This window comes from Austrofundulus limnaeus, unplaced genomic scaffold, assembly GCF_001266775.1.
Source record: "Austrofundulus limnaeus strain Quisiro unplaced genomic scaffold, Austrofundulus_limnaeus-1.0 Scaffold30, whole genome shotgun sequence".
In the NCBI taxonomy this organism is placed as follows: Eukaryota; Metazoa; Chordata; class Actinopteri; order Cyprinodontiformes; family Rivulidae; genus Austrofundulus; species Austrofundulus limnaeus.
The window spans coordinates 2,462,426-2,477,418 of NW_013952432.1; the positions used below are offsets into that span (position 1 = coordinate 2,462,426).

At 39.7% G+C, this 14,993-nt stretch overlaps 1 protein-coding gene across 1 annotated transcript in view; it reads left to right on the top strand.

Annotated features, from left to right (window-relative positions):
* Nucleotides 1-7: 7 nt before the first annotated feature.
* LOC106515574 (cadherin-7) overlaps nucleotides 8-14,993 on the top strand; it is a 155,400-nt gene continuing 140,414 nt past the window's right edge. Inside the window, exons 1-2 of the mRNA XM_014005431.1 lie at nucleotides 8-261; nucleotides 5,779-6,347. Of these exons, the coding sequence (XP_013860885.1) occupies nucleotides 6,105-6,347 (243 nt within the window). The 5' untranslated portion in view covers nucleotides 8-261; nucleotides 5,779-6,104. The remainder of the gene's footprint in view (nucleotides 262-5,778; nucleotides 6,348-14,993) is intronic.

The window sequence follows — 14,993 nt, forward strand, 5'->3', positions numbered from 1 at the left end:
GAGAGAGAGAGAGAGAGAGAGAGAGAGAGAGAGAGAGCGTCAGAACCGCCACATCCCCGCTGAGGGAGGGCAGTTTACGCGCGACCCGGCTGCTGATCTCCACCATCACCACTTCTCCTCCATCAGGACTAATTTCACCACGACAGCCTCCAAAGTCCTCATTTCCAAGCAGACCGTTTGTCTCCACGGAGAGCGCAGAGGGGAAGAGCGCAACTTTTACCAGCGGAGCTCATCCATGTGCTGAACTTCATCCTGCTCCGTGTGAGTACATCTGAGCCTTTTCTCACCACGACAGGATTTTTCTTTCTCTCTGTTGTTGTTTGAAAAGTTGTTCCATTTCCGTGCTGAATCTTKAAAATAAAATGTCTGGTTTGATTATGTTCTTGTCGCGTAATTAGTATTCTAGGGACACGGGATTTCCTGCGGTGGAGGTTTAGTATTTGTCACAGCGGGTTTTCATCATCTTTTTTTTTTTGACTCTCCCCAGCTGCTTTGTTATTCCCCGAAAGTTTTTTTAAAGACGTGTGATCGATCGTAGATAATGGTTCAATCTGTTTGTGTTTCCTTTTTTTAAAAAAAATGTCTGCATGGAAGATTTCCTCCTCCGTGCGGTTACAGGAGCGAACTTTTCTTGCTCCGCGGTGCCAGGTGTTGACAGCTAATGCGCAATGATGGATSCGTAAAGGGAGGGTCAGACCTACCAGGTCACAGAGACAGGCCAGGGACCTGCTGATTTACATTGCAAAGAGGCTAACGTAATTTGAGGCTAAAGTTATTTTTAAAGGGGGGTGGGGGTGGGGGCTGTTTGGGGCTGAGATGTTTATTTTCCAACAAGATAAGCAGATAAATGTTTCAGGACACAAAGCGAGCATTTATAGCTTCAGTGACCTGAAGTGGGATGTTGGCTTTATTTATTTTTTGGCAAGTAAAACTTTAATTTTCAGCCATTGGTTTAAAAAAAAAAAGACTTTCTCCCCCTGTCTTTCAGTTTGCCTTAAAATCATTGTTGTCTGTTTCGTTTTTCATACGATTTTTGAATTAATTTGTAACTGCCCTTATAGTGGGAAATAAGTGTGAATGTGCAGAACTGATAATGAATGGACGTTTAGAAGCACAGATTAGCAAGGATTAGAATGATTAAAAATAAATAAATAAATAAATAAATAAATAAATAAATAAATAAATAAATAAATAAATAAATTTGGCATAAAGAAAAGTGACAGAGTTAAAACCCCACCGCCACCCCCAATTTATTAAAAAAGTGCATTTTTGCTCAAATAGATTTCATGATCAGGAGCCCATCCATCTGTATGTAAAAAGCTGCACAGTGCATGAAGTGCAGTTCTTCAGTCAGATCTGCCCGTGAAGATGAATTTCAATTTATGCAAGATGGGATAGTTGGAATCAGTAAGCAGGAGGAGTCTTCAGCCAAAAAGCACAAGTTTGAACTTCTGCTTCACCAAGAGTCTGATTTGTGTGTGTTGCTAATATTTTGGAGGATAAGCTCCTCACTACTCCTTATGGACAGAAGAGCAATGTTTCACTTAGGGCTGCACAATATCAGGATGGTGGAAAGTATGCCCAAGACATGTTTYGGTAAGGGTAAACCAAAAACTAAATACAAATGTGATGTATTTATGTATTTACTTAGAACAGTTAATAAGGGCTCATAGAGAGAAATGGTGGGGAGGGTATAGCTGCTCATGTTTAGCAACTTGGGTTTTGTCAGTTGGTAACTTCACTTTAAAATAAAAAAAATAAATAAAATAAAAACAAAAAAAAAACATATTGGGCTGTCTTATTCTTCCAATCTGAACTGTAAACATGTCTTACAGGTCATGTGTCATWCAAATACAGTTAATAACTCCAGAATAAGCATCCTTGGCCTGGGTTAAGGAAGTACTGTTCTACAAACAAAGAAACAAACATATTGGTTCACTTTAGTTATTTTAAACTTATCTCAATGTAAAAAAAGAGAAAAAAATATAGACCTAAATGACATTTTCATTACATTTCTTAAAATGGCACTTGAAATTATGCAAATACACAAAAGGTTTGCCATAACTCAAGAGTTTAGTMAAAGTATGAGTATCTGCTTGCCATACAATCATGTCTCAACTTAATCAGTGACAGATTGTAATTGGGTTTAATGCACAAGTTGAAAACAATTGTCTAAAACAGTACATGCAGTCTTCCTCCCCTGGCACAATGTTTTGAACACGTATTGCAATACTAGTGTGTTCACTTTCGATATTTATGACTGAAATTAACTGCAAACACAATCAGAAGGGCTCTTGTAACCATAGTTGTGATGTTTAATAATTTTAAGAWTGTTTGTTTCCCTAAATTTGTGCAGCCCTAGCTCCAACTGTCACATATAAAAGTTTCTGATCCTCTACACACYGAGTTACTTTATTAAACTGTCCAAAATCAATGTGAGCGTATTATCTGATTAAACGTTCTGCATTTCGTCCCAAACCATGATTAAGTTAAGACTGGGTCCATCTCTGTGGCGTGTTCATGGTCCACGTTCTCGGTGATGGATGAGCGTTTGGATGGGAGAGAGCGTCCGATTTGGTAACTGAATGCCTTGGTGCTGGTAATCCTGTTGTGAGGTTGGCAAATGGGATTAGAGAAGTGTGTGTGTGTGTGTGTGTGTGTGTGTGTGTGTGTGTGTGTGTGTGTGTGTGTGTGTGTGTGTGTGTGTGTGTGTGTGTGTGTGTGTGTGTGTGTGTGTGTGTGTGTGTGTGTAGGAAACACAGAGCCAGAGGAAGACGGGGATGCTTTACATTCTCAGCTTCATCTCACATTTTCACTTAATTTAGCAGCCTCACTTTGACACGGGCCAGCAATGAGCCTCCACAGGCGGTCTGACTACAACTCTGAGTGATTTCAAAGGCTGGCTCTGCCAATCTGAGACTACACAATGGTGATAGTTTGTGATATAAACCAAATATTTTTACATTTTAATTAAAAAAGATTTCTGGAAATGTAGAAGTGTTAAACAAGTTTGGTGAAACATCGCAAAGGCTTTTATCCAAGCTGAATAACCCATCGTCTTTTGAGGAGTTAGAATCTGCCTTTAAAGGGGACATATCATGCAAAATCCACTTTTCAAGCCGTTGAATACATTTTGTTGTGTGCTTAGTGTCTCAAGAAGAAAATCTGAATGTAATCTTTCCTGGTAGATATCTTTATATTCTGTTTGGGTCATATTTTTGAAACTGTTTACTATATTTTGATGTTTTCTGAAATATTACATCACAGTATTTGTGATTGAACTGGCAAATAAGACCTGGACTTACGAAGTACAATTTCATCATATTCATTTTCCTCTGGCTCCAACGTGTAAGGCTGGATGGACAAGCCTTCCCTTGTTCACATCTTTTAATTCATTTGTAAACAAAAACTTTCTGTGCTGCTATATAGTCATAAAAAATAAATAAAATAAATAAAAAAAACCTAGAGTGAACCAGTCTACAAGCTGGAGGGGGTTGATATGAAGCACCTCATTTGAATTTAAAGAGACAGCATCAAAACRAATTAATCTGAGACACACCTCAGAAAAGGGGTGAACAAGGGGCTTGTGAAGTTACAGTAAGGAGGAATTCAGACAAAATCATTGCAGTTCCACTTTATATAGACCCTACATGACTGATTTAAATGTGAAAAAGAAAGATTTAAAAACGTGATGTCTATTTTAAAGCTTTTAAAAACAGCTTTTTTATGTAAGTTAAAGTAAAAACACTTCATAAGCTTTTATTAAAGGCTCTCCTAATGTTTTCACAGCTTTCAGACACTCATCAGACGTAAAAATTTCATGCCCTTTTTTCTACCAGAACATTTCTGTCTCGTACGCAACAAGGAAGTCGCTTAYATCATTTGATAATCACATCAGATACGATGCTTTTCTGTGGCTGTTATCAAAATTTGATCTATTTTCTTGTCACTTTATTGTGTTTGACTTTCACTTTGCCAGCACAACACACAGCAAGAATAAGTAGAAATGGAAAGCCTTCATGAAACGCTCTCATCACACCCATGTCGGCGTTTGCCAGTCGAACATTTCGTTTAGATCTGACTCTTTAATTTTTCAAATGATAAACAACTGCACTGGGGGAAAAAAATAGAAGAGAAAAAAAACAGCATTGATTTCTTCAGTGCATGGCATGCCTAATAAATTAAAATCAAATGGATGGTAAATCAGAAGAAACTCATTAAATAAAAAGCCAATATCTGCTTTACTGAGCCCACTCTTGTACCCACAACTACATTACTGATGTCTTCAATCTGTTTTCCCCATCTCCTCACTTTCGAGGCAAACGACATGCATGAAGTTGTCGACTCTGCGTGCAATCTCCACAACACCAGATCTGCAACCTGCCTTCACCAGCCCTGCAGCCAATTCTGCTCCATTTCCCACCTTACCGTTAAATTCTTGAAATTTTGCGCTATTATGAGTGCAGATGTTTCCCCTTTTTTTTGGATACAGGAACAGGTTGGTCAAAAAAAATAAACTTTTTGCATTTTTAGTCAAAATGCAAAGCAGGACAAAAAAATGTGATTTTCAAATAAATTCTCTTATGATTGCACTCTAGGTGTCTGCAGAGGTGACAGTCTGCTGTGATTTATTCCTTGTTTTAATTATTAGCGTCGGCTAATGACTCTCCCGTGGTGAACGACAACAAATCACTTCCTCRGGATGTGTGTGCTGTTTTGCTTTTTGCCGGAGGGGTACGACCGAAGAGGAAGTAAAACGAGAAGTGGAGGATCTGTGTGGGAAGAAAGAGGTCACTGTATGCCAAAGCAATTACCTTTCTCACCCAGGGCTCTGCCAGTGCTCTGCATAGAGGAGAGACAAAGGGAGGTCAGAGAGGAACTAAACTGCACTTGTGGCCAAAATGCTCGAAAGGTCTGCTGGGGGAACGTCTTACGTTTCCCAGCTGGTCTTCTCCCGTGCAACTTATTTTGGAATATTTATCGAGAATCAGTCGTTGCGCCTCAAATCACACAGATAATAGCAGTAAAATGGGAAGTTTACCTAATTGCTCAGCAGCTCTGTCAGGATACTTTCCTCTGCTCTGACGGGTCGTCATGTTATTACATTTTTTTGGGGGTGTGTGTGGGGGGGGGGGCTCCATCACAGCACAGAGACTAATCCCCCACCCCACCCTAACCCAGCATCTTTGTGTGATCTCGGCCCAGTCGGGCAACAACTCGGAGCAGAGGTCAGGAGCGCCCGGGCCGTCGTGCCGCTGATGGCTCCGATTTATTTTTAATCCCAGCTAACCTAACCGCGCAGATCATGTGGCTCGTTACGAGTCGAGCCCTTCCGCTGTCACCGTCTCACACGAGGGGTAAATGTGACAAAATAATGACCTTGGTGAGGTAAAGCCCAGACAATTGTGAGCGAGCATATCGGCATCTGATTGTTATTCCACACCGCCACCATTGTTTCGACTTAGTGTGAAATTTCTTTACAGAGCCTTGTCATTTTTCCCTCCATCTTACCCTTATTAGCATTTTGACCCAAGTCAATTTTCCTCGCGTTGTGTGTAGGTGAGAGTGTGTATTTTGATTGTATTCATTTTTTCCCCTCACCACTTTCCTTTGAATCTGTGAAAAAAAATGCCATTATCATTGCATCAGCAGGCACATTACTTGCTATCTAAAGTGACTGCGGTCATAGAGGCAATTCTGCTGACACTCCTTTCTCTCTTTTCTCCTCTACGTCTTTGTCTCTCCTGTTTTTCCTCCCTCTTTCTTCTCTTCTGATAGGTGCCAATTACAAAGAGTCTGTGTCGAAGCCTCCCTGGTCGTCAGTGACCCTCTTGGCTGGGTTTATTGTCATCTCCCTGGCTCCAAAGTGGCAGGAATTACCCCATTTTTTAAAAGAGGGAAAAAAACAACCCAGCAGAATGCAGAGCTTGACTCATCTTCAGTCCATGTGYTCCTTTCAGAGTCTGACTGTTGTTGCTTTCCGGTGAAACAGAGAGTCCAGACTGTGTGGATAAAAACCCCAAGGGTTTTGACATTTCATTTTTTTTTCTTAGAGTTTTGCTCCTCTTCTTGCTTCAGTGCGTTTTTGGAGGGGAGCCCAAACGATGGGTTGGTGCTGCTCAGGCATATGCAGAGCCCTGGCTCCTCTGGTGCTCCTGTTTGTCTTGAGGGAGAGAAGCTGCTGCTGCTGCTGGGGGCTGAAGCCYGGCTCTGGGGATCTGGAGAAGTCCCCACTCTCTGATCCGGACCCCTGGGACGTCCTGGAGAGGCACAAACGCAGCTGGGTATGGAACCAGTTCTTCGTTCTGGAGGAGTACACGGGAAACGAACCGCTCTACGTCGGCAAGGTCAGTGATCCGTGGCTGTTAGAGGCTTTGTGTTAGATCACTCCAAATATGTGTTGTTATGAGAATCAAGATTACCATGAGACTGAATCTTTCTCTGGTTAAAAATAATTCCCATTGTCTGCAGGTTTTGGTGCACCTGTATGGTAATACAGATATCAATAACCTTTTAAAATAGCGGCCGACAGAAACTGGGACACAGTAGTTTWACAGACTTGTGCATATTCTCACTGTCCTATATGTATAACATGCAAAACAAATGAAAAGATTTCTTGCAGACTGTGTGAGAAGGAGCTCTGCATTTTATTCCATCCAGGCTGACGTGAGTGGGTGAAACTTTTTACAGAGATTGGTGTTGATGTGACAAAGTCATTTGCATGCAATAAGTTACCAGAGGAAGAAGAAGGAAAAAAAAAGGTATACATTACACAAATGTGTTTTTGTGCAATAGATGTTCTGCCAAGGCTTAAGCAGATGGATCAAAGTGATGCCTGTGTTGGCAGGTAAATAAGTACGAAACTCTCCCAGTGACGTTTAATGCAAGGCACAAATGGTTTAGTTAATGTGGATGTGCACTAACAAAGTGACTAATCCTCCTTTTATGAGACATGGCAACGCTGCTGTTTCTCCGTGGATGTCATATATCTCTGTAAAAGGCCGATAAAGAACAGAGCCTATGGGTACTTGACTAAAGCTAGATGAGAGAATGCTTGTCCTCAGTTGTACTAAAGTTTCATTTTACAGTGTTAGCACATTAACACAAATTAAGACCAGTATTTAAAGATTCCCTTGCAGTTTGTTATGTTAAAAAGCAGAAACACTAATATACACACTAAAATATAGTATTTATTACATCCAATATAATTAACTAGACTATACTTTAAATAGCTAATGTTGAAGATAAAGCGTTTTATGGATATTTTCTTAGATATGGTCTGATTATTTGATTTCTCAAGATTATAGTTTTAAGGTAAAGCTTTATTGTCATCATAAGCTGCAGTTTTTTTCATTTTTTTGTCTGATAAATAAATTGGGGTATTTGCATACAAAGCAGATAATTAACATCTATTTGCAAAAAAATAAATAAATAATGTGTTCACAAATTTTACTGCCAGGTGTGAATAATCTGAATCAGACTTGTTTACTTTGCAGTCAAATGTACCCAAGGTGGGTGTTAGTAGCAGGTCTGAACAGCGCTTTGGAGATTGCAAAAATACAGCTGGTAAAATAAGTATTGAACACGTCACCATTTTTCTCAGTAAATATATTACTAGAGGTGCYAATGACATGAAATTTTCACCAGATGTCGATAACAACCCAAGTGATCCATACATACAAAGAAATCAAACCATAAAGTCCAGAAATGAAGTTATTTGTAATAATGTGGAAYGGCACAGGGRAAAAGTATTGAACACACTTACTGAAATTTATCTAATACTTTGTACAAAAGCCTTTGTTGTCAATGACAGCTTCAAGACGCCTCCTGTATGGAGAAACTAGTGGCATGCATTGCTCAGGTGTGATTTTGGCCCATTCTTCCACACAAACAGTCTTCAAATCTTGAAGGTTTCGTGGACCTCTTCTATGAACTCTGATCTTTAGTTCTTTCCATAGATTTTCTGTTGGATTCAGGTCAGGTGATTGGCTGGGCCGTTCCAGCAGCTTTAGTGTCTTTCTTTGAAACCAACTGAGAGTTTCCTTGGCTTTGTGTTTGGGCTCATTGTCTTGYTGAAATGTCCAGCCACGTTTCATCTTCATCATCCTGGTAGATGGAAGCAGATTTTTATCAAGAATGTCTCTGTACATTTTTCCACTCATCCTTCCTTCAATTATTTGAAGTTTGCCAGTACCATATGCTGAAAAACAGCCCCACACCATGATGTTCCCACCTCCAAACTTCACTGTTGGTATGGTGTTTTTGGGCTGATGTGCAGTGCCATTTGACCTCCAAACATGATGTGTATTCTGGCATCCAAACAGTTCAATGTTGGTCTCATCTGACCAGACTATATTCTCCCAGTATTACACAGGCTTGTCTAAAWGTTGTGCAGCAAACTTTAAAGGAGCTTCAACATGCTGTTTCTTCAGCAGTGGAGTCTTGCGTGGTGAGCATGCATACAGGCCATGGTGGTTCAGTGCATTACTTATTGTTTTCTTTGAAACAATCGTACCTGCTAATTCCAGGTCTTTCTGAAGCTCTCCACAAGTGGTCCTTGGCTCTTGGACAACTCTTCTGATAATTCTTTTCACTCCTCTGTCAGAAATCTTGTGAGGAGCACCTGGYCGTGGTCGGTTTATGGTGAAATGATGTTCTTTCCACTTCTGAATTATGGCCCCAACAGTGCTCACTGGAACCTTCAGAAGTTTAGACATTCTTCTGTAACCGATGCCATCATTATGCTTTGCAACAATAAGGTTGTGAAGGTCTTGAGAGAGCTCTTTACTTTTACCCATCATCAGATGGTTCTTGTGTGATACCTGGTCCTCATTTGGGACTGAACCAGCTGATATTAATTAGCACTGACAAGGGGCAGGCTTGCTTTCTAATTACTGAGAGAGTTCAGCTGGTGTCTTGGCTTTCCATGCCTTTTTACACCTCCCTTTCTTCATGTGTTCAATACTTTTTCCCTGTGCCATTCCACATTATTACAAATAACTTCATTTCTGGACATTTATGGTTTGATTTCTTTGTATGTATGGATCACTTGGGTTGTTACCAACATCTGGTGAAAATTTCATGTCATTAGCACCTCTAGTAATATATTTACTGAGAAAAATGGTGACGTGTTCAATACTTATTTTACCCGCTGTATCTAATGAATACAATTTTTTTTTCATTAAAAATACTTCTTACAGCCAAAACATTAAAGCCACTGCAGATAACATAACAAATATTATTTATCTCAGCTCAATCATCTATAGGGAACTTTCTGGTGTCCAGATTCAAACCTCCTAACTTAGTCTGCTGGGGTGTAATGGTCCTGCTCTTAGCTGTTGTTTCACAGTGTTATCCATGACATCAACTCTGACCGCTAACACTGTGCAAAAGGCTTGTAGCTGTCCAGTATTGGTGAGCAGACATTAAAATACAGATAGTATTTTAGGCTAAAACTGTTGGTAACAAATTAATAGCWTTTGCAAATGCGTTTCCAAACTGTYTCACTTTAGGGATTCTTTTCTTTCTTGCATGAGTTACAGGTGTTTCCTCTCTTCGTGGGAATTTTTTTTACCATGTTCAGAAAGTTGTGTACAAATTCTCTTGTAAAAAGGTCATAGAGTAGTGGCTTGTTAAACTAATCAAGAACCAATTTAGTTTTTATAATTTAGTTTTTATAATTCCAGAGCACCAGGGGAATTATGTGTTAATTAAATGCAAGGTCCTGGCAAAATTTGTTCCAGATTTTACAAGAAATCTATTCAAATATGCTGTTCTGTGTGAAAAATATAAATTGGCATATTCTCCTACATTCCTATCTCCAATAGATTCTCAAAAGACACAGGTAAATAAGATAAAATGGAAAAAAGTTTTAAGTTTGACTCTGACACGTGTACTTAGCACATTATCTGTGTAATTACATTTTAAGCCTTTCTAAAATGTTAAAAAGAAAAGAATGTTGCTTTAAAATGTAAAAAAAACCACATTCATCTCTATGTAAATATGTCTGTGCGGGCCTCCTGTAGTTACTATAAACAGGTTTAATTAATTTGTATTGTTAGGTGTCAAGTACATCATCTGAAAAAGAAAACAAGATGAAAGATTTCACTTGAATGGATATGTACCAAAAGTATAAACCAACACTATAGTGAAAAAAAACAACAACATTAAAACACTTCAAAACAGTTTTGTGAAAAGTGTAAAAAGCTAAAAACATTCTCCTTAAAATAAAACACAGCTGTTAAAGTTCACTGTAAGGTGTAAGAGCGGTGCAAGTAATACAGCTCCTCAGCTTTTAGCACCATTGCATAAATGGACAACTTCTGCTGCAGAAAATGGCTCCAACACRTGCAGTGCAAGCCAGATGGGTCTCGGATCGGTCTCTAGATCCCCGTTATCTCRGAGAATTTTCTGGTCTTATTATTAAATTAGTTTTCATCTTTCCGCTCATCTGCAGGATAATCGTTTTTATCCGCCGTGTATTTGCCGGGGTCTGCTCTCACAAGCCCATTTCCTTGCTGTTTCTGAACTGAATTAGTGTCCCTGGCTGGAATTAGGATACATTTGACTGTCCCATTGTTTTTCCTCCCTGGTTTTTGCCAGAGGGACGCTGGGGGGTTGAGGGGTGGGTAGGTGGAAGAGCATCTAAATCAGAATGAACATGTTTGTGACTCTGCTGGAGTTCAGCTAAGGGTCACTTCTTGTCCATGTGTCCAAGGTAAAATATTGTCGTCTCTGATCTGTGCATCTCCAGATATCTGTCTACAACTGGGGGTGGGRTGGGGGGGGGAGTAATGCTTGTAAAGATTTTTATCAAGCTCTGATGTTTCGTCCTTGCCCATGGATACCTATTAAAAAAATAAAAGAAAAGAAAGAAACATACCATTTCCTCTCCAAGTTTCGTTTTCTATTGGAATTTCTTGTTAGTGAATCCTGAAAGATGCAAACAGACTGATTGCTTATTCATAGAAGTTGAGTAAAGATCTGCTTATCCACATGAAATATACTCTACACAAACTCATTTACAAGCTCAATTCCGCATTAAAAAAATCTATTTCTGCTATATCTGTTTAATTCAATTCAGTTTGTTTATATAGTCCAATGATTCCCAAACATTTTAGCTTTTGACCCACACAATAACAGTAGCAGAGGTCTGTGCCCCCAACTACTTTTGCATAATAAATGTTGATACAAAGTCAAATAAGCAAGGGCATAGTAACAATACACGCGTACTAACCAGAATCTTTTTAACAACTAAGACAAAAAAATGTTGCAAGTAGTCTTTTTTGAATATAATTATTTCTGAAAATCTTTTCAAGACCCCACCTTGATGTTTTGGGACCCCACTGTGGGTCTCGACCTCAACTTTGGGAACCACTGATATAGTCTCAAAAGTCATGGTCAGGTCACTATGTTATGGTAAATGGTAAATGGACTGAACTTATAGAATGCTTTATCAAGTCCCTCCAGACCCCAAAGTGCTTTACAGTTGCAGACATTCACCCATTCACACTCACATTCAGACACTTGATGATGGCAAACTACATTGTRACCAYAGCTGCCCTGGTGCACACTGTGCCATACAGCAGYGCCACCATACCCTCTGAYCACCATCAGTAGGCAATTAATATTAAAAACCAGCAAATAAACCTAAGTACTGATTTTAAATTTAGTTCTAATTATAAACCAAATCCAATTTCATTCATTTAAATTAATATTAAAGGGGCAATGTCATGTAAAATCAACTTTTTTGAGTTTTATATCATGTTGTAATGTTATACTCTCATAAAAAACATGCCCAAAGCCTTGCTCTGACTCATTCATGCATGTTTGAGAAATCCTGCAGCGATTTTAGGCAGCCATGCTGAGGAGCAAAACGACAGGTGGGGACCAGAAATGCCTTTTGGGACCAGAAACGTCCCTGGGACATGTCTTTAAGCCAAACTTCCTCATGGCGGAGCACCACCCCCTCCCCCTCCCTACCCACACACCCCGCCAATGACTCTTGCAGGTTCTCGGGTGAAAGTGAAAGTGAAACTTAAACTGTCCGCTGAGCTCAACATTAGTTCTCATTCAATGAAGCTCTTTTCAGATTAAAAATACCTTTGAGGAAATGTATTTTCAGATGCCAAGTAAACTGCATCATGGCAGCCCCCCGCAAGCGCGAACCCCCCRCGCACCGAAATGGGCGAAACAGAAGCGGAATGCAGTTCTTAAAGAGACAGAGGCCAATTTCAAGGTGTTTAGAAGAGGAAGTGATGAGAAGATAAGTTTATTTTGACATAGATACTTTATTATGGTTTAGTATTTAAATGTATGCCTGAGAAACGAATAATACTGGCCCTTTAAATTCTATTCTGAATCTTATGGAGAGAATCTAAATATTGAAGAATCACGGAGAATTATTGACTGATGTATTTAGTTGGATTTTGTATTACCACTCTACCGGTCCATGGCAAAGAGAAAACAGCTTCTGCAGTGTAAAAAAGGTTGACCGGCTACATCTTTTACATCTGACCTCATGTTCAAGATCAATCCAACCTTTTCAGAAATATAGAAAATCTGATTTCATTGACTCCCTGCGGGAGGAGCAGCCTGCCTGAGGAGCTCGAGAGGCTGTCACATTATTCCTTCCCTCAGATCATAGTTGTCACACACACTGTGTGTTTGTTTGCTATCACAAGGGCACACTGCTGCTGTAAAATATCTGGGCGGGACACCCTGACCTACAGCGACGTGGAAGGCCCTGCCATGTCAAGAAAATGGCCTTAATAGAAATGAAATCTCTGTGTTGCCTTCAAAGAAAAGGATGCGGCTGCATCTAGTTTTCATAGCTCCAAACATCCAGCACTTCACTGGCAGAAACAACCAAGTGGCGGCACCTGTAATTGCTTTTGTCAGATGAATGTGGGTATCTAATATGACAAACAATGGGAATCTGTGTATAAACAAAGGCACAGTCGCTGCACAACTTGGCCCTCCGTGTGGCTGGAAGCAAAGGGAAATCTGATACAGTTGGTAGGAAATGGGAAGTCATCACTTTGGCCCGACTGCTCCCTTTACATCTGCAGTCTGCTTGGCTTTAATGCATTCTGTCAGATTCTGATTTTCACAACCAAATCTCTCATTACGCCTTGGCGCTCAGCCTTGAAAAAGCGTGCTGGCCTGGAATCGGCCGCAGTCGCGTCAAAGCCAGTGGAAACGCACATTAAAGAACCTCAAACCAAACGGCCGCCGCTGCAAATCAGTGACGCTCACATTTAAACAAGCGAAACTGCCGAAGAAAGTCAGCCACTTAACAAACACTCAGTTTCTGGTAAACATGATGTTATTAATGCTTTCTGCAGGGTGTTTGTGAAACTAAATATTTGCAAAGCATCTGCTGAGTAAGGAATGTTCAGAGGCAATGTTTGTTTCAGTGCTTTTTATCATCAACATTCAATGTTTGTATATTTGTGCTGTGATGCACTAAGCTGTCTCACTTCAGAGTCTGACTCTTTTTTTTTTTTTTGCTTATGCTGTTGATTTTGTTTTTTAGGCAACTTTTTAAAATCCAGCAAAATCAGAACTGTTTAAATCAGTGGACAAGCAAGAACATAAACAAAGATGCAAATCCTACTTTTCTGCCCCTTTATGTATTCTTAATTCCTGTGTGTTATTTCAGGTGCATTCATGTTCACTTTTACAAGTGTGCTTTCTAGAAAGTTAGACTTTTCTTATATTAGTTACAAAGTTTAAGTTTAAAAGCCTAATCAGGGACTAGAGCACTAAACATGTTTCCATAATTGTAATACAGATTTTGAGCAAACTTTTAAATTGTCATAAAAAGGATTAAAAAATATGTGAATTAGGCATGTTTCCATCTACTGATTTGGAGCGTATCAACCAGGCTATACAAAGTGTAATTTCATCAGATGTTGATGTTATGCATGCTGTAATAAACAGGATGTAGGCGTTGCAAACTAGCAAGAACCACACATATCAGGACAATGGAGAGAGGTTTTCAGGGTTGTGTTGCTATCAGACAACTTCAGTGGTGGGCAGCACTAATCCAAAAAATTAGCTCTGCAATTTCTAAAGTGAAAATATTTAGGTCCGCAACCTCAAAAGCGCTTATGCCATAGAAAAACTAGCAGAAGCTAATTTTAAAGCGCAATTTCAATTTGACACTAGCTGGCAATAATATATGCACAACACTGTCAACTAGCAGTGTATGATCCCTTTCATAGCTTAATCCTACAACTGCCGATTGCTGGGGATGTGATTTCCTGAAACAGACCTATAGGTCCTGGTGTAAAAATTAAAAAGTTGTTGAGGATTGCTAGTTTGTCTACTTCTTTGTCTTTTTCTTTTGTTTGTTGTAGCTTTTTCATTAAAGAAGCATCAATAAAATTATTTTAAAACTGTTTATTGGAAAACTGAAGCAATGCATTCTGGGTACATGACAAATTTGATTTGTGACGGGAAACAAAAACACGGACTACAGGAAAATATCTTCCCTTCAAAATAAGAGCTTGGATTTTAAAGTTTTACATGTAGTTGTTCCAGTTGACCACTAGATGTCAGTCTTCATCAGCATTAAGGGCTCGACACACGGGCAGCGACAAACTACAGCGATTAACGGCTGTCATCGCAGCCAGGGTGAAACCCGACACACGGGACGCCATAGCGATCGCAGCATTGCGAATCGCGCTCTCAGATCGCTTGTCTTCACAAAATTTGATTGGTTCTTGCTCTGAAGGCGGGTGTGCATTACAGACGTGTAAACTAAAGAAATCTTGCGATGCTAATGATATTGAAAAACAAACACACATCAAGATACAGTTTTATGAGGAAAAACTTACCATAAACTTCACCCTGGTGCCAATAAATTCCCAAAAAGCTGCCTTTTTTAGTAATCACTTGGTGAAAGTGTTAGCTAACGGCAGAGTGTAGCATACTCTCCTCTCATTGGTCAGTCAATGAAACCCTCGCTGATTGGTTGTACGCTAAGC